This window comes from Octopus bimaculoides, chromosome 11 (genome assembly GCF_046866305.1).
Source record: "Octopus bimaculoides isolate indiv1 chromosome 11, ASM4686630v1, whole genome shotgun sequence".
NCBI classification, from domain to species: Eukaryota; Metazoa; Mollusca; class Cephalopoda; order Octopoda; family Octopodidae; genus Octopus; species Octopus bimaculoides.
The window spans coordinates 54,010,251-54,030,040 of record NC_142938.1 but is presented as its reverse complement, the minus strand read 5'-3'; the positions used below and the strand labels follow the sequence as shown (position 1 = coordinate 54,030,040).

The 19,790-nt window shown below is 33.8% G+C and overlaps 1 protein-coding gene across 4 annotated transcripts in view; it reads right to left on the bottom strand.

Annotated features, from left to right (window-relative positions):
- LOC106880942 (mitogen-activated protein kinase kinase kinase kinase 5) overlaps positions 1–4,697 on the bottom strand; it is a 122,379-nt gene extending 117,682 nt beyond the window's left edge. For all 4 annotated transcript variants that reach the window (XM_052971794.2, XM_052971796.2, XM_052971795.2 and 1 more), the window contains exon 1: positions 4,466–4,697. In XM_052971794.2, the coding sequence (XP_052827754.1) occupies positions 4,466–4,564 (99 nt within the window). In that variant the 5' untranslated portion in view covers positions 4,565–4,697. The remainder of the gene's footprint in view (positions 1–4,465) is intronic.
- Positions 4,698–19,790: the final 15,093 nt, after the last annotated feature.

Sequence of the window (19,790 nt, the reverse complement as noted above, 5' to 3'; positions counted from 1 at the left end):
TATTTTGTTTTTCACACATTAACTTGTGTAGATTGAACTACATAAAACGCTTGAGAAACAAACCTAGCTGTTTCTTGCAAAAAATACACCTAAAGCAAAATTTGTTCACAGATCCTATATATACTATTGTTGGCCCCCAATTTAATATTTTACTTGCCTGAACTTCCAAAATCTTATATGGACTCTAGTAAGGACCACTGGTCTACAAGAATTATTTTAGTAATTGTATATTTTCCAAATATTTATTGAAATGTCTGGCAATACAAAATACTTCATTTTTCTGTCGGAAACTAAAAAGAACAGATTGGAAAACCCTGGGCAAAACACTGAGGTCTCAAATTGATTCAGACCAATCTGGGTGTCTGTTCCTTGTACCTTCTTGTTCATGCTTGTTGCATATGAAAGGTAAACTGGAAACCGAATTGCTTAAATTTGAAAGGCACATTTTTGGGACCAAAGAAATTCTTGGAATTATATCTTTACCCTTGGCACAGCTCGTCAAATTTTTTTTATTTTTACATCTGTAACACAGAGAAACATTTTTCACAACAAAGCAAGGACCACTGCAAAGTTGAGAAGCAAGTAAATTTCTAAGAAGAATGATGGTGCAAGTGTGTGTGTTCTTTCTTTCTTGAAGATTAGCCTATATAGTGGGATTTTAAAACCTCCATGGAATAATTTCACCAATTTAGAAGGATTTATCACAGAGTCCAAAATTCATCACATTTACACTTTATTGGGGTTAATATAGCTTTTTCGTGTATCTATTATGATAGTTGAATCAGAAATGAATATTTTGATATTATTTCACTAATAGCTCACTGACAGCACGAGCTTGGTTTCCAAACTGAGGTGATATTTGTTTTAGTTCATGTCAGTTAGGATTTGATTGCTGCCAATTCAAAACAATAAACACGAGCGCATGCACACACATAACTAAATACATATAAATATAAACAAACATATATGTACACATACATACATGTGAATGCATATACATACATGTCTTTGCGTGTGAATACACATACACACACATACATGTCTATATACATATATAATTGCTCTGACGTTTTCTAAATGAAGGACACAAACTTTTTTCTAAGTGCCAAAATCCCAATAATTCTGGGATGAAAATTAGCAGATGAAAAGGGTTATTGATGTCTGTATTTTGCCCTTTCTGTTAGTTGCCATAGAAGTCTTTTTTTTTTTTTAAATATACACAACCATACACACACACACATATATATAATAGATGAGAGCAAGATATGCTCATTAGTGCTCAAATGAATTTCAACTTAAACTCTGAATTCTTCATCTAGGACTAGGTATCAAGAATGGCTATAAGTAAAATCCAAGACAAGCTAAGATGAAGGTAATGATACAGATGAACATAATGAAGCTTGACAAATACATACATCTTTGTCTTGGATTTCTCATATGCCCACTCTTTATATATATATCATCATCATTTAACTGGAATTGGTAAGCCAGAGAGCTGCACGAAGACAGACACACACACAAATGTGGGTTGCCCCAAAACATTTTCTTCATCTCTCTCTGTCTCCCTCTTCTCTCTTTTTCCAACTGGAGTAGCCTTGTAACTCCTCTACTGCAAGACACCTGTTTCTGTCCTTGTACCATACTCTAATCTCTCTTCACCTGGCACGAAGCCACCTCCTCAATACTACTTCCCCACTTGTCTTACAAGCTAATCGATGACCTTCCTGGTACTGCTGCCATGTAAAAAGCACTCTGCAAAGTGGTTGGCATTATGGAGGGCATCCAGCTGTAGTCAAGCAGAACTAGGTACATTCTTCTAGCTTGCCAACTCCTTTGAAACTGTCCGACCCATGCCAGCACGAAAAACGAGCACTAAATGATGATGATGGTACGTGTGTGTGTGTGTGTGTGTGTGTGTGTGTGTGTGTGTGTGTGTGTGTGTGTGTGTGTGTGTGTGTGTGTGTGTGTGTGTATATATATATATATATATATATATACACACACACACAAACGTATATGTACATATAGATATATGCATGTGTATATGCAAAACATGCATACGCATATGTAGGCGAGAGGCTACAATGTTTAAAGATTTAAATTAATGGTGGATATTCCAGTCTGTATATAATTTAGATGACTAACATTTCGCAGCTCATGAGCATCATAAATTAAACTGCACCTAGTTTAGAAAGTGGTATCTCCACAAGAACAATTCGAAAAATGAAAAATTTTTTGCCAAGGATTTTTCATCATTGTGAACGTAATGCATTTGTTCACTTGTTTTTTTTTATTTAGCGAGGGTTGGATTGTTCTGCAAATCTAATAATTTGAATATATACTAAGGCTTTTATTGGGGACACATGCACAAAGGAAACGGGTGTTAGAATGAGTGAAGGAATATTCTGAGGTTTAAATCTTGAAATGTGCTCATGCTAAGAAGTAAATACCACTTCCACATTGTCTGTCATTAGGTGGAGAAAAATTGGAAAGACATCCAAATAATATAAGTCATTTCAAGAATTTGCACAAATAATCTTAGCGTAAATATATTTAGTTAATTACTTCTATGTTTTTCATATAATTTATATTTAATAACTACTACTACTACTATTACTACTAACGCCACCACCACCACCATCAAAGTACGCAGAAGTTGGTGAAGTCCTGAAGAAGGACGATATTAAAATATAGCTAATGTACGAATAGGTAGGTACTGTACGAATTTCTTGAAATTAAGACATATAATCAGTCATTATCGTTAGTGTGTGCGTGTGTGTGGTGTGTGTGTGTGTGTGTGTGTGTGTGTGTGTGTGTGTGTGTGTGTGTGTGTGTGTGTGTGTGTGTGTGTGTATATATATATATATATATACATATATATATATATAGATAGATATATATAGATATAGATATATATATGGTGTATTTATGGGCGGGTGTGTGTCTACATCTACTTACTAATCAGCAGACAACTATCACTACAATGTGGTGGTGGTAGGTAAATGCTGTGCGCTGCAATCTCCAGGATGAACAAGTCGCTGGCAAATTCTATTTTGATCATTTTATACACAAGTTGCCGTCATTAACGGCACATTACATAATCAACAGATTTTGAAAAAGAAAAAAAAGAAAAGAAAAATGATTGTACATTTTTTTTTTTAAATCATAAAATATACTATGTATATGACAGTGTCAAGATTATCCAGGGTCGAGATGAAAGTTTCGAAATTGCGTGCCCGATGATGATATTAAATTGTGTGTGTGTGTGTGTGTGTATGTATATATATATATATATATATATATATATATATATATATATAGCACTAGCACTTCTGAATCATTCATTTTGTAATTTTCTATTTCCTACGTCATAAGTTTCGTATTGTGAGGATAAATTAAGTAGTAGAAATATTTTCTACCCATAGAGTTCAATGATGAGGAAAGATGATTCTGATGTCCTTTAATGGCACAAGAAACAAAATAAATCATTTTGAAAGACAATTGACAAGAAAGAGGTCGCTTATTATATTAGAATAACACCCAGATTACAAAAGACAAAATGTCTCATTAAACTAACTCGATGCTTAGCATCAGTTTTATACCCTACATTTTTAGAAACGACTACAGACGTCTTTAGAGACACAAATGGAATTCAGATGCTGCAATGTGAGAGAAACGACCTGTTTATTATTTATTATAAAAACTAAGACAACAACGATGATTTTAATCTTAATATTTTAAAATAATTGATGAATAACTGAATATTTAAAAAAATGTGAAGTAACTACACAACAAAGTTGAGATGAGAAGAATTTAGTGAGAGAATAGAGAATACGTTGTGTAAATGAGTCGCAATAGCTGAATGACATTTTAGTCAATCTAATAGAACAACTAATAACATTTCATCAGTTTACAACAATCTTGTAAGAGAAATAATGTTAATGTTAATAAAACAGGAGGTTTGTAATTAGAGTAATCAAAATAACAGTTAGCTGCTTTGAAAAACAAAAAAAAAATATGTATATAAATAAATAAAATTGTCTTCAGTTTGGGTAAGATAATAATCAGTAACATTGCGTGTCAATCCACTATGTTTTAAATATATTTGGGTGTATCTAGCACGTAAATATATATAATATACAAGCTTTTGGTTATTTCTTCATGTTGGCAAGGATAAAACAAAATGGAAAAGGCATTATTCATCGTTAGATTCTGAGAAACATTATGGAATCGGATATATAAACAAAAGAAACCTTTCATAAAAATATTGCCATTCTATAGATGTATAACTGTTTAATGTGACACTTGACACAAAACATTTTAAAACATAACAATTAAAGCAGATTATAAATTGCCAGTCTTCCTGGTTAGGTTTAATAAGATTTCCACCGTGATATACCGTCGTCAATGATAAACGTTTTTTTTTTTTTTTTTTTTTGTAAGTGAGAAACTGAACAAGACTAACCTTATAAACATCACCGTACGTTCCACTTCCGACGCGCTGAATAAGTTCGAAATCTTCTTGAGGATTTCTTCGTAATATTTCAACAGGAGCTGCACACATTGCTAAAACTGTAATATCCAAATATAATTAATCTGCTATCAATCACGTATTTGTTTTTCTTTCATATTTCTCTGTTTAGGTTTCATGACACAAGAAGACATTCTGGAACCTAAAATTACCACTGGAACCTGTCAACCACAATTTCCGGACATGCGCATCATAGCAAAGACAGATTTCTTTAATGAATATTTCAAACAAAAACTATAATAATTAATGTTGTAGTTTGTGTAAATATAATATTTCTGCGTTTAATTAATAAATATTATCCATCAGCAGCAGTAGTCTCATTATCTAAGCAACATCAGTTGTTCTGTGGAATAATGAGGAATAATTCTGGATTAACAAGAAACAGGGGCAGATAATTCAGTATTTACCGGAAGTGGTGGGGGTTAAATCTCCATCTTCAGTCCAATGTCCTGTGTTTCTCTTTTAATTTCATTCATCGATATTAACCCTAAAAATAGGTATTAATCACAAAATAATATCCTTGTCGGTTTATTTTCAACGTCATATATATTATATTAAAGTTCTATACACTACTGGCGTAAAATTAATTGCAATATTTAAATAAGAGATATGCTAACGATAATACAACAAATATATTGCATAACTAGACATCAGCTTCTCACAATATTCTAGAACCATAACAGTATTTAAAGGTATTATAGATTAAGGATCATATTTTCTTTTGCGTTTTCTAACTACATTAAGTTACTGTGACATAAAACCAGCGTTTGATGTTTAGTCTTTTTATTTAAATTCTTCTGCATTCGTTTTGCTAATGTATCGGTATTTATTTTGCGAGTCGAATTATCAGGTATTCAAATTATATTTTCAGTATAAATGTAGATAAACGCAACATGATCTGTGAATAGAATTAAATGTATCGCTGAATTGAGGTTTCTTCATCGAGATTTCGGTAATCATAATTTATGAAAATATTAATGTATGCCTACATTAATTTGAGCATATATATATATCTAACACAAAAATGTACGCCCGTTCATTATATATATATATATATATATATATATATATATATATATATATATTCTATTTAATTAACAATGTAACAGCAAAAATTAACACATCGACAGAAATCTATTTACTCATCTCTTGACGAATAAGGATGTTACAGATTTCTGGCAATAAATTTTAGAATTCCTCTCACATTAGATTTTTTAAATGCGTTTTTCTCTTCTGTGTGCGTGTGTTTATTTAAGCATTCGTTCTTCGTTTAACCCCTCCCTGACTGCATACATAACTCATGAGGCGTATAGACAGTTATATAGTTATACACATTTTCTAACAACCTGTCAGTTTAGTGATTATTAGCAGCTGCAAGTTAAATGTGATGTTAGTTCACAAGTTAGACATATAATCACCTTACTCGCATGCATGGAAACTACATAAGTTAAGGAAATAGTAAAATCTGATAAACAGGGCATAATCTACAGTCAATCCCTACTTATTAAAACTTCAACCGCGACCTTAAAGAGAATATCCAGTAACGACAAAGCACATGCGTTACGTAGATTAACTGCGCACACATGTCGCGTGTGTGTTTGTGTATATACGTCTATGTCCATCTATCTATCTATCGATCGATCAAGCTACCTATGTGTGTATATGCATCTCTCTCGCTATATATATATATGTATATATATGTATGCATATATATATATATATATATATTATCCGAAAAGTATAGTATTAAATATCCATCACGGCTATAGTATATACTTTTCGGATAATAATATAACCACTTTACTGACAGATATACGAGTGTATCTTTCCCTTCACTTATAATCTCTTAGACCACTCACGTGTATGTATGTATATATATATATATATATATATATATATATATATATATATATATATATATATATATATAAAGCGCAGAGACAGTGTATGCGAGGATAAATTGTTCACCACGTATGTTTAATTATTCAACCTCAAGGTATAAATAAAGCCTTCAGGACGAAACTGAGAACGTCTCGACTAGTTTTGACTGGTTGTTTATGTCTTCGAAAGTGTCTACTTGTATTTATCCTACAGAGTATAACAGCTGACAGCTTATGAAAAATAATAGAACGGGCGCCGATTTTACTCCGTTACACATCAGTACATTCACTGGCAGGGGGTATTAATAATGAACATAAAGTATTGAGACATGTACTTTTAAATATCACAACAACCTCGATGGTTTAGGGGTCTTCCTCGCTGTCATATTTTTAATCAGTATAGTCGTTGACGTTTATATAGTAGTGTGTATGAATTGTAAAATAAGTTAACATTTATACAATTAACAAATTAACAAATATTCAACCTAAATATTGATCCTGTAATTTAAACACGAGAGACCTTTCTTCGGGACAAATGACCCAAAGAATATTTAACTAGTTATTGGCGTTATCATTTGTCAAACATACGTTCACATATTCACAATTTATTTACAGAAATACAGTGTCAGTTCTTAAGTTATTAATGTACCCTAGCAGTGAATGTACTGTTATGAAAGTTAGTTAAATTGGCTCCTGTTACTCATTGTATTTTTTCATAAGTATATGGTTAGTTCTTGCACTATGACAGGTGACATGAATGAACATTCCTAATGAAACACCAATGAAACTAATTGAGCAATTCTTTAGAGGTTTGTTCTGGAGAGAGAGAGTTGTATATTAGTGACAAGGTCTGCTAAAAAAAGCAAGGTTAATTGTTTTTATTAAACATACATTAAAGTGTAACGTATGTCAACTCATCCACAAAAACCTATACACATACACACTGCCAATGACTAGTGATATGTAAATGAATAACATTAATGCCTGTTAAGGTCTAGTTATACATTAAGGTTGAACGCATGATAATAAATGTAAGTATGTGAGCTTATACAGGGTGATCATAAAGTCTAGATACATGGGAAATATCACTAAAATTTTTGAGCTTTCCTACTGCAAATTGAATATGAGTTTGTCCAAAGGAGAAAGAATTCAATTGATACTACTCAGTGGATGCAAGAGATGATCATATTGACAAAGAACAGGTACTTTTAATGCATGCCATCCTATTTTTGCCTGTGTCCAGACTTTGTGGTCACCTTGTATATCAATACCCATGCAAAAACACACACACACACACAATAATATGAAATATCTAGAAGAGACACTGATGTCAGGTATATTTAGCAAAAGCAGAAGCCAAAGTAAGAGGTTTGCACATTTTGCAGCATGAGGATAAGCAGGAGAGGTATTGCAGATTGCAAGGTTGTGTACAAAAGAGGATTGAGAGAAACTAGGGATAGATGAATGGTTAGTGAGAGCTTTGCAAGCTATGTACAGGGATGCTGTCAGTAAGGTGAGGGTTGGCAACAAGTACAGTGAAGAATTCCAGGTAGAGGTAGGGGTTCACTAAGGTTCAGTCCTCAGCCCCCTCCTATTTATCATAGTCCTCCAAGCTAAAACAGAGGAATTCAAGACAGGAAGCACCTGGGAGCTCCGCTATGCTGATGACCTTGCTCTAATTGCTGAGTCACTATCAGAACTAGAGGAGAAGTTTCAGGTGTGGAAGCAAGGATTAGAATCGAAGGGCCTTAGAGTCAACCTAGCTAAAACCAAAGTCTTAATAAGTAGGATGGCAGACAAACCACAAATCCCTTCAGGTAGATGGCCCTGCTCGATCTGTAGAAAAGGCGTAGGTAGGAACTCCATAAGATGTACCTAGTGTAAGCTATGGACACATAAGAAGTGCAGCAATATGAAAGGAAAGCTAACTGGGAAGTTAGTTTTTGCATGTGGCAGATGCTCAGGGGCAATAAACACTGAATATGTGCAGAGAACAACTTCTGCCACATTCCAGGGAGAAAAACTGAAAGTAGTTGATTGTTTCCATTACCTAGGTGACCAAATCAGTAGTGGGGGTGGGTGCACTGAAAGTGTAGCTGCTAGAACAAGAATCACCTGGGCAAAGTTCAGAGATGTCCTACCTCTGCTGGTGACAAAGGGCCTCTCGCTCAGAGTAAAAGGTAGACTGTATGATTCATGTGTACGAACAGCCATGCTACATGGAATTGAAACATGGGCCATGGACTGCTGAGGATATGTGTAAGCTTGCAAGGAATAAAGTCAGTATGCTCCGCTGGATGTGTAATGTCAGTGTGCATACTCAACAGAGTGTAAGTACTTTGAGAGAAAAGTTGGACCTAAGAAGCATCAGATGTGGTGTGCAAGAGATATGACTGTGCTGGTATGGTCATGTGGCGAGAATGTATGAGGATAGCTGTGTGAAAAAGTGCCACACCCTAGCAGTTGAGGGAACCTGTGGAAGAGGTAGGCCCAGGAAGACCTGGGATGAGGTGGTGAAGCATCATCTTTCGAACATTAGGCTTCACCGAGGCAATGACTAGTGACCGAGACCTTGGGAAATATGCTGTGCTTGAGAAGAACCAGCAAGCCAAGTGAGACCATAACCCATGGCCTATGCCAGGGGTGTAACCGGCCAACTTATGCATACCTTTCCTTCATTGGACACTAAATTCTGCTTGTGAAGACCTATTGAAGCAAGTGAAATTGAAATCGAAATGAAATTCGATGCCTGGTATCTGTGCACTATCCGAGCGTGATTGTTGCTAGAGCAGCTGACTGGCTTCTGTGCTGGTGGCACGTAAAAAGCACCATTCGAGTGTGATCGTTACCAGCGTTGCCTTGCTGGCACTTGTGCTGGTGGCACGTGAAAAAATATTTGAGCAAGGTTGTTGCCAGTGCTGCTGGACTGGGTCCTGTGCAGGTGGCACGCAAAAAACACCATTTGAGTGTGGCCGTTGCCAGTACTGCTTGACTGGCCATCGTGCTGGTGGCACGTAAAAGCACCCACTACACTCTTGAAGTGGTTGGTGTTAGGAAGGGCATCCAGCTGTAGAAACTCTGCCAGATCAGATTGGAGCCTGGTGCAGCCATTTGGTTCGCCAGTCCTGAGCCAAATCATCCAACCCATGCCAGCATGGAAAGCGGACGTTAAACGACGATGATGATGATGATGATGATATATATATTGTATACATACTTATATATACATATATATATATATGTATGTATGTATAAGATTTCTATAACTTTTGTGTCATAAATCACTAAGTTTATGAATAACTGCTGTAGTGGTTCATTAGTTGAGTGACTCTACTATACAGAGAATCCTGCTGTCAGACAGAAACTCTTAAGCATAATCCAAGACAGTGAGTTGGGTACAGTAGCTTTTGATTGTACTTTCACCAAAAATAACTACAATTTGATAACATATAGGTATACGTTATATATATGTAGGAGTTTTATAAGTAAAGCCAAAACAATTATCTGAATGACAAAGGTATATGACTTCTTGCTCACTGTTGCTGCTGCTCTTGATGTGACATCTCTTTATGAATCACAGGAGATTGTTACTCTTTTCTCTAATGTGAGTAATACTCCGTCTTAACATTAGCATTAGAGTGGAGGTGCATAGCTTAGTGGTTAGTGTGCTGGACTCATGATTGTAAGATTGTGGTTTCAATTCCTGGACTAGGTGATGTGTTGTATTCTTGAACAAAACACTTCATTTCACATTGCTCTAGTTCACTCAGCTAGCAAAGATGAGTAATACTATGACAGACTGGTGTCCCATCCAGGTGAAGAATATGTATGCCATGGAAACTGGCCCTTATGACTCAGGAAGAAACTTTACTTTACTATCAGCCTTAGAGAGAATTTTCTTAAATACCAAAAAAATATAAAAGTTATGAGGGGTTAAATGGGGTGCTTAAAGCAGAATTCCACCCCAAAATTAATGTTTACCATACTATAGTCCTTTCTTCTCTCCTGTATGGATCAGAATCCTGGGTACCCTATTGATCCCATATCAACCAGCTTGATGTCTTTCATCAGCTCTGTCTTTGGAACATTTGTGGATACAACCTGAATGACAAAATTTTGAATACTGAACTATACTCTAAAGAATAAAAAAATTTAGAATGGAGACTCCAGCAAAGAAGATCTGGAGAAGGAATTGTAATTCTGAAATATCATCGGACTATAGATAACCAAATTACAACAGGTACATAGTCCATTTTTTGTTCTATAGTGCATTGTTATACCATTCTAAACATTTTATTCTTTACAAACAATACACAATGCTTCAAGCGAACTACAATACTCTCCTATACTCTAAATGTACAATTGGTGGCACTGACTCTTTTCTTTTGTGATCTCAATTAAGATGGATTGGTCATGTAATGTATAGCCAGCTCCATGATGGAAGGAGAAGCATAGCCAAAAGCATTGCTAAGGAAGAAGGATAAGTTCAAAATTAACCAGAAAATTACAAAGATTCCCCCTGAAACACATGAAAAAAACTGCATTGATTCTCAACAAATGGAAGCTAACTAGCTATAAATACAGAATAAACTTATGAATTAAGCTGTTTCAATAATCTAAAAGAACTATTTTGTTTAACAGTCTTCTCTTATGGCTAATTCATGAACTTGTCTGTTGTCTGTGAATCATTGGCAGGCTTAAAGTCTCACAAGAAACTTCAGAAGTGAAAGGAAAACAAAGAAAAGAAAAATCTATTTGATCCCTATATATTGGAATCAACAAGAGAATCCATCACATGCATATATTACTTGTATACAGATATACATACACACATATATATATCTACATACATACATATACATACATGCATGCATGCATACATACATACATACATACTTACATACATACATACATACATACATACATACATACAAACACTCATACATATTTATAGATATATATAATCACCACTACACTGTTTTTGTCTCTGGAGAAAATATTCTTTGTGATGAAGTATTGACTCCATAGGCCTACAATAGAAACTGTGAAAGCTAGTTAGGGTCTGGCATTTATAATAACTTGAGCTATGTTACATTTTATGAGGAGCTTCAGGAATATAAGATTAAGAAGCAGAGAAACAAATTTCAAAGGTCGGTGTATATATTCATTCAACTCATTTCAAATTATCGAAATTCTCCACAGTATACAATATACATAGATACATATATGAGATATGATAAAAATTTATAAGAATTTATAAACACCTATAAATGCGAAGATTTATAAATATTTAAAAATTCATAAATATATAAATACATACATATAAATGCATAGATGTACTTGTGAAGTCTGAATGTCTGTATTAGAATCAGTGAGGAGGGTAGATAAGAGAGTTAGTATAAAATAGGTACAAAATCTTACGGCTGTTTCAAGAAGATATAGGTTGATATGGATGAGCTAACTCCAACCATAGCAGTTTCTATACTTCTCTCATCAAGTTAAGGGATTCAGAGAGTTAAAATTTTAAGAGATATGAGAGGTTTGAAAATTTTTTGAAAAATGAATGTTTAGTCAAACCATACTCTACATGCAGATGATATAATTAAAATTACAGGTTAAGGTATATTACGATGCTATATATAATGATATTTTAAGAAGAGTCCATAATATAAAGGATGGCTAGATTAGGATCCTATAGGCTAATTATTTTGGGGGAAGAATTTAAAAGTTGAAAGATATTTATGTCTACAGATAATTATGATGTCAGATATCTTATTAAGTAAGCTATTTTTGTTGGCATGGATTATGTGGACCACCTCCTTCGTGCATAAATTGCAATTTTTCGTGTGTGTATTATATGGTGTGGATTCTGTTATAAACCAATCCAGACTGAATTCTTTATTGTGCATTTTTAATTTATTGATGTGGGTAGCTAGTGTTGTTGAATTTTTAGTTTCGTGGTTAGTGAATGAGTTTGTATGCACCCTATATCTAATTTTAAAATCAGTTGTACTACCTGTGTAAATGTTTTTAGGTTCATTAAGGGTTGAGACTTTATACATGACATTTCTTCTTAAGCAGAAACCTTTTAGGGGACAAAGCTCCCTATTACGACAGTTACATGTTTTATTTGTTTTATTTCCAGGTTTAGTCTTTCTATTTTTAATATTAGGGTTCTTATTGTTCTTCATATTAGGGAAGTTCCTATTGATAATGCTAAAAAATAACTTAGGGAGGTTTCTTACCTGGAGGGATAAGTGGGGTGTGAACCATATAATTTCTCTTCTCCTCCCTGAGTTGTTCCTATTCTGCCCAGTATAGTTATTGTTATATAAAATTGAATAAACTATAGTATCTTCTAAAGTGTTGTTGGTTTCTATATTCGGTGGGGTTGTTGTTCATGGGAGGTGTGTTGATGTTTGAATTCACAAGTTTGCCTAATTTGTTTTTAAATATTGTGTTTTTACATTATTTACATTATTTACATTTGATGGATATTGTGTTTTTAATATAATATATTTTTCTATAAAATCCACTGTCTTTTAGTGCTGTGTTGTAAAGAGGTGCAAAATCATTGAAGATCTTTTTGTTTGCAGATAAATTAGATATCCTTATTGATACACCTTTGATCATACCCTTAATGACACTTTGGGGATGATTTGATAAGGCGTGGATATACTTGATAGTTTTGTTAGGCTTGTGGTGGGGATAGAATAAGCCGTTATCCAGATTTAATGTTACATCCAATATGTTCACACATTTAGTGACATTTACAAATATAATATACAAATGGTGTAATTTAAAAAATTTAATTAATCTTTTCCTTATGCTATCAGTTGCTTGTGCAGAGGATCTAGATATGGTGAATAAAACATCGTCTCTATACAGGCCCCCATTGATATTAGGGAATTCTTCCTTAATTTTTGCGAGTAGAAATAGGCCAACAATGTCTATGACCTGGGCAAAATCTGAGCTTCCCATTGTAACATCAAAGTCGTCATGAAGGTCAGATCATGTCCTATTTTTGAAGGATATCAGTGTTTTTCTTGTGGTAAGGATGATATTTTCAATAATGGTGTAATACTAGTAAACTTTTCTGCAAAATTAATTGCTTTGTCAAGTAAATCAGGCTTAATGGATTGGTAGTAGTTAATTGAATAAAATGGGTTTTCTTTTTGTTATTTAAAGAACAAAACCAGGTTATAACACCTCCTGTGGATATCCAAAGTGGGAGGTTCATGTTTCTTTTAACATGAGGGATGATTCTATCAATGATAGACTTACTAATCCTGCCCAAACCCGATTTGATTGGGCAGATTAGCCTAACGGTGGTAAGTTTGTTCTCGAAGTTAGCTTTGTTGTCCTTAAAAGTGAAATGTGGAATTTTAGGGGCATAGAGTTCAGTTCTATTTGGCAGTTTTAGCTTCTTAATTAAATTGGAACGTTTCTTATTAATTTCATTCAGTCTATTATTGGCCACTATTTTATATTTAGAGTTCAATTCTTTCAAGATAAAGGTATTATAGGCATCGGTAGGTAGTGAATAAAGGTTTACTCTTTTATCAGAAGAACATGTATGTTATCAAAATTTTTTATTTGAGAGATAATGTCAGTTAATTTCTTCTGGATGTGGTTTGTAGTTCTTGAGAATTTCAGTTTGTTCACCATGTTAATGAGGTCTTTTTCTAGTTTCAGTTGTGCGGGATTGTGAGGTGGGGGGGGGGGGAGGTCTGTAGGTTTTCATGTCATAAATTATCCAGTTTGTTATTCAAGTGTTTCCCACCTGAATCATAATAAAATGCTTTCCATCTTAACCTTTTGATGAATTCGCTGATTCTCTGCAATAGCAGAAAGGGAAACAGAAAAAAAAAGTGGTTTCAAATATAAAATTTTTTAGCACTTGGGTTTGTTACTTTGCAAGGTAATTGATATTTCAAGAAATTTGATAGGACAAAATTGAGTTTCAGGGTTGTCAAATTGTCACTGATTGCTAGTTTATAATTGTTGTAATATAATCTTCTTCAATTCTATATTTAAGAATGTATTATGTACATTATTTCCATTTGACGGATATTTGTCCTCATTTTGTTTGTTGTTAACACAACGTTTCGGCTGATATACCCTCTAGCCTTCATCAGGTTTCTTGGGAAAATTTCAAACCTGGGTTCTCATTCCTAAGGTATTTTTTGATGTTATTATGATTATTATTATTATTATTATTATTATTATTATTATTATTATTATTATTATTATTATTATTATTATTCAGATCACTGCCTGGAATCGAACTTGGAATCTTGGGGTTAGTAGCCTGCACTCTTAAACACTACGTCATATGCCCATGGGCATATGGCATAGTGGTTAAGAGTGCGGGCTTCTAACCCCAAGATTCCGAGTTCGATTCCTGGCAGTGACCTGAATAATAATAATGATAATAATAATAATAATAACATCAAAAAATACCTTAGGAATGAGAAACCATGTTCGAAATTTCCCCAAGACACTTGATGAAGGCTAGAGGGTATATCAGCCGAAACATTGTTAACAACAAACAAGATGAGGACAAATATCCGTCAAATGTAAATAATGTATATAATTTTCTTGTTTTTGTAGTCACCTAATATGTGTAAGAAACTATCAAATAAAGGTTTTAAAATTTGGCAGAAGGCCTGCAATTTCAGAGGAAGGGGTTAGTCCAGAAATAGGGAATCTGCGGCCTTCCAGGCCATCAAGTGCAGCCATTGGTATATTTTCTTTCTTTTTTGACATTGAATATTTTTTGTCTAAAACCATTATACACACTAAACTTACAATACACACACACATAGATGAAAGGAAAGTTAACTGTGTTTAGTGATGTCACTCCCAGTGATTGGAAGCATTTTTTTGAACCCAATGAATTTAAACTCAAAGCAACAAGTATATAAAGGGAATATTTCCTTGTCAGCTACACCAGCCTAGTGGGAGTAAGTGACTTTATGTATGATACACAAAGAGTTCCTGTCTCATCTTCCTTTTCATTGTGATTTGTGCTACATATTTTACTTAGTAATTGCATAGTCATGGCCAACTTCATACTGACTTGTTTTGTGAGACTGAGTTAGTTATAGCTTTATTTGAAACTGTAAATCCACCAGTGAGTGCGTTAATTTTACAGACTTGCTTTTTAACTTTGAGACTTGATAAGTGATACAATGATCGTATTCATTGTTACTCTGTTAAGCTGGCTGCATACTGCTTCAAACAAAACAGTCCTAAACGAGACACTATCAACCAGTGTTGGAAACCATGTTCTTGGAATCTTGGTCATATCTTGGTCACAAAATAATTGTCATTATTTTGTGAGATTGCAAACTGACGATATTTGACATTATTTCTGCAACAATTAGGTAATGATAAATAATAGTACTAATTACAGAAAAAAATTATAGCTAATCTAAATGTTGTTCAGTCTCGAATGGTAGTAACAATTGCTCAAGTCAAAACCAAAAACATGGTTTTGGATGCAAGTTTATCATGTCTTGTCTAAGACTGTTTTATTTGGTTCAGTGTGTGGCTGGTTTTACTAATTCATTATTAAACTTTCATTTTTTTAATGGTTTTTAAGAATAAATACATTTCTTTTCAACCCATAATTATGTCAAAAAAAATTAAAATGAACTTTGAAAGAAGGAAACAGGATCTTCAATGAAGACTGGGAATTGCAATATTTTTTAGTAAATAGTGGAGGCAAAATGTCTTGCTTGTTTTGTGATATCACAATTGATTTTTGTTGTTGTCACTTAAAGCATGCTCCATACTTCTGAACCTTTCCCATCGAGTGAAGATGCTTCTCTACAGCAGTGTGAAAGCATTCCATTTTCTCTGCCAGTTCCCTTGTCATTTGACAAGAATTTTCAGGCAAAAATTGGTTTAATTGCTCTTCATTGAACTTAACTGGATGACCAAAATGAGGTGTGTCTTTGAAGTCGAAATTTCCATTTTTGAACTTGGCAATCACGAGCAGTTCTTTCAGCTATGGCACCCTCTCCATACACAGCACAAATGTCGCGAGCAGCTTTTGTGGACTTAGAACCTTGATTAAAAGCAAAAAGAAAGAGGTGTCGAAAATGCTTGTTTTTTTTTAACTTGACATTCCATTTTAATGATCTGAAAATAAATAAAAATTAACTAAAATTAACTAGAATAAAAAATACAAAATAGATTCCAAAATGATTCAAAAATAGAATTCTCGAAAAAAATAGATTCCAAGATTTAAAAAAACGGCGGGAACTTAGTTGCCAACCCAATAGATCTCATATAGAAGCAGTTGTTGAAGCTGAAGGTGGCTTTATTGAATAACATTATAGAAAAGGAGGTTTATTTTTATCCTCATAGCATTTTTTGTTAAATAAAGTTATTAACTGTTATTATGTATTTGTTTTTTTATAAATATAAATCTGTCCTCAAATATTATATGCACCCTGTATTCGAGCAAATGCCCTGAAGCATTGTCAATTTCGAAACATGTGGACGATGAAGTAATTAATAGGGATTTGCTTTATCACTCATAAGTACACTGGTTGTCGCAAGGGAAAGTATTAGTCAAAGAAAACAACAAACATTTTTACAGAGATGTTGCATTTTTATGTGATGTGATGTCAAAACAAAAGGAGTTAAACATTTCGTTGTAAAGCAAAAATAGATGTATTTATGATATGTGGCAAAAAATTTGGGCATTTTAAGTTCCTTTTGGCTCAAACAAAACTTTCAGAAGAACACTTTCCTTGGCTTATGGAGGTAATGAGTGAAAATGAAGAAGATATCTATGAATCTTTTGAAGAATATGAGTCAGTGTTAGACTCATTAATAGAAGAATATAATAAAAGATTTAATGATTTTGTAAAACATAACATCACTCTGAAACTTGCTTTTCAGCCTCACTTAGTTGATATATCCTGAAGAATTACAAATGGAGCTCCTTGAAAAGTCTGAAGATAATATCCTGAAATCTCTGTTTGACAAGAAAGAAAATCCCATTGAAATATGGAAAAATGCAGTAGAATATCCTCGTCTTTGTGAACATGCATGCCGACTAATCTCCTGCTTTTCTTCAACATATTGTTGTGAATCCACATTTTTGTACTTGATGCAAATCAAGAATTCACTGAGAACACAATTGACAGATGAGCATTTAGAGGAACAATTGAAACTAAGAACCATTGTTAGAGCCTGATATCAAAATGCTTTCTCAAAAAAAGCGAATACAAAGAAGTCATTAATTTGCATAAAAAGAACCTACTTGCCTAAATTAAATATTTGAAAATGTTATATACTTGATGTTCATAAGCTGTCTTTTTTATAAAATTATTATTCATTTACTTATTATTTATATACAATGTACCTACTTAAATAAAATATTTGAAAAGTCATGCTTTCGATTTCTACACACCTGTCTTTCTTTTATTAGATTACTAATAAATTACTTAGGGGATAAAATAACTAAAAAAAGAAAAATAATTTGTTTAATGCAGTCCCTATGAGGGATGATGAATTGTAAGGTGGCCTTTATGCACTAAAATGTTCCCCATCACTGGATTAGTTGATTACATCACCCCCAATGTTCAACTGATATTTATTTTATTGATGCTGAAAGAGTGAAAAGCAAAGTTGACTTTGGTGTTATGTAAGCATTTTGTCAAGCTTGCTAACGATTCTGTCAGCTTGCTGCCTAAAAAAACTATTAAATAATATTGTGATGGTCCAGAGTAAAAGTTGGCAGCCATATTGAATATTTGAAAAAAGAAACTTCTGGGTTGATGGAAGGTCTAGCAATCTTAGTTGATTGGTCAATTGGACAATGTTGATTAAATAAGATTTTAATTCGATTTAAATTTGCAATTATTTTTCCTACCATCTTCTAGAGATACTAGTGTTGTTTGTATGTGTGTGAGTTATGCATCCTGTCATTGAACAAACCAAATTTAGTAAGAAATTTTTCTCTGCATTTTTGGGGGAGTGTCAATTTTATTTTCATCATCATCATCATTTACTGTCTGTTGTCCATGCTGGCATGGGTTGGATGGTTTGATCAGAGCTGGCAAGCTGGAGAGCTACACCAGACTCCAGTCTGATTTGGTATGGTTTCTATGGCTGGATGCCCTCCCTCAAGCCAACCACTTCACAGTGTGTGCTGGGATTTTTATGTAGCACTGCATGAGCACTTTCACATGACACCAGCATGATTGCTTTTTACATGGCATCGACACAGGACTCCTGCAGGTAAATCCTCTCCACCAGAAAGACTGGTCTTAACTGTTTCTAATTTTTAGTGAAGCTTTAAGAAATGTTTTGGAACTAGTTTGGGGGAAAATCCAAACACCTGGTTGATTTACAAAAAGTAAAAAAGCACAAAAAACTAAACAACAAAAAACCTTCCACAAAGTATTGTGCTTCTCTTTGTGAGTTAACGAAGAAGTGCTTAGTCATTTTACAACCACTTTTAACCTGCTTCTTGTATCATGATGTACTGAAATGACATCTAGCTTCTTTTAAGAAAATTGTCAAAATTATCTTTAAAAGTCTGACTGAGAATGTTCTAAGTCAAGTGTATCTTTCATTAAATAGGTCTTGATATATTAGCATGATGCTAAGGCTGTGTGTTGTCCAATAATAAAATCAAATCCAATGTTGTTTAAATAACATTTATTTTTACAGTATATCACAATATTTTCATAATTATAGAGTGGCTTGCCAGTAGTGTATTGCGGGGTCACTAGAAGCAAATGTAGTTCATATTTACATTAATAAAAGAAAAAATTAGCTTCGCATAAAAGGCAGGAAAAATACTCTGTTCATTATAATCGAGGATTCCTTTAAACCAGGGTTGAGCTGCAACGAAGGAAACTTGCCTGTTTTAAGGGCTTGTTGTCTTTGCATCCTGTGTGCACCTCTGGCATGTTTGTGATTAAAAATTGGCTGGCCACTTGTTTGTGTGGTGAAAGCTGAGGATATTGTGTTTGTGGTACATGTTTGGAGAAGTGCATTGAAGATGAAATAAATCAGCAACCAAAATCCTGTATTCGACTATCTTCTCTGGAATCTTCTGGAATCTCTATGTTGATTCTGGTGTGCTTTTGCTTTTAAAACCCTTATTTATATGGAAACATGATAGAACATTCAATGATTTGAGGTGATATTTCTTCAAGATGATTTGTTGTTATTCAGGGAACACTGCCTGATCTGAGTGCGGCCAGATCCTAGTTACTAAAGCCGTAAGGTTTCAGTTCTAGGTTCCACTACACAAAAAAACTACACTAGATCAGGTGTTACATATGTCTCACAAAACAGGTGTGTAGAAACATATTTGTATTAATGAGTGATCACATCACAAGAAAATC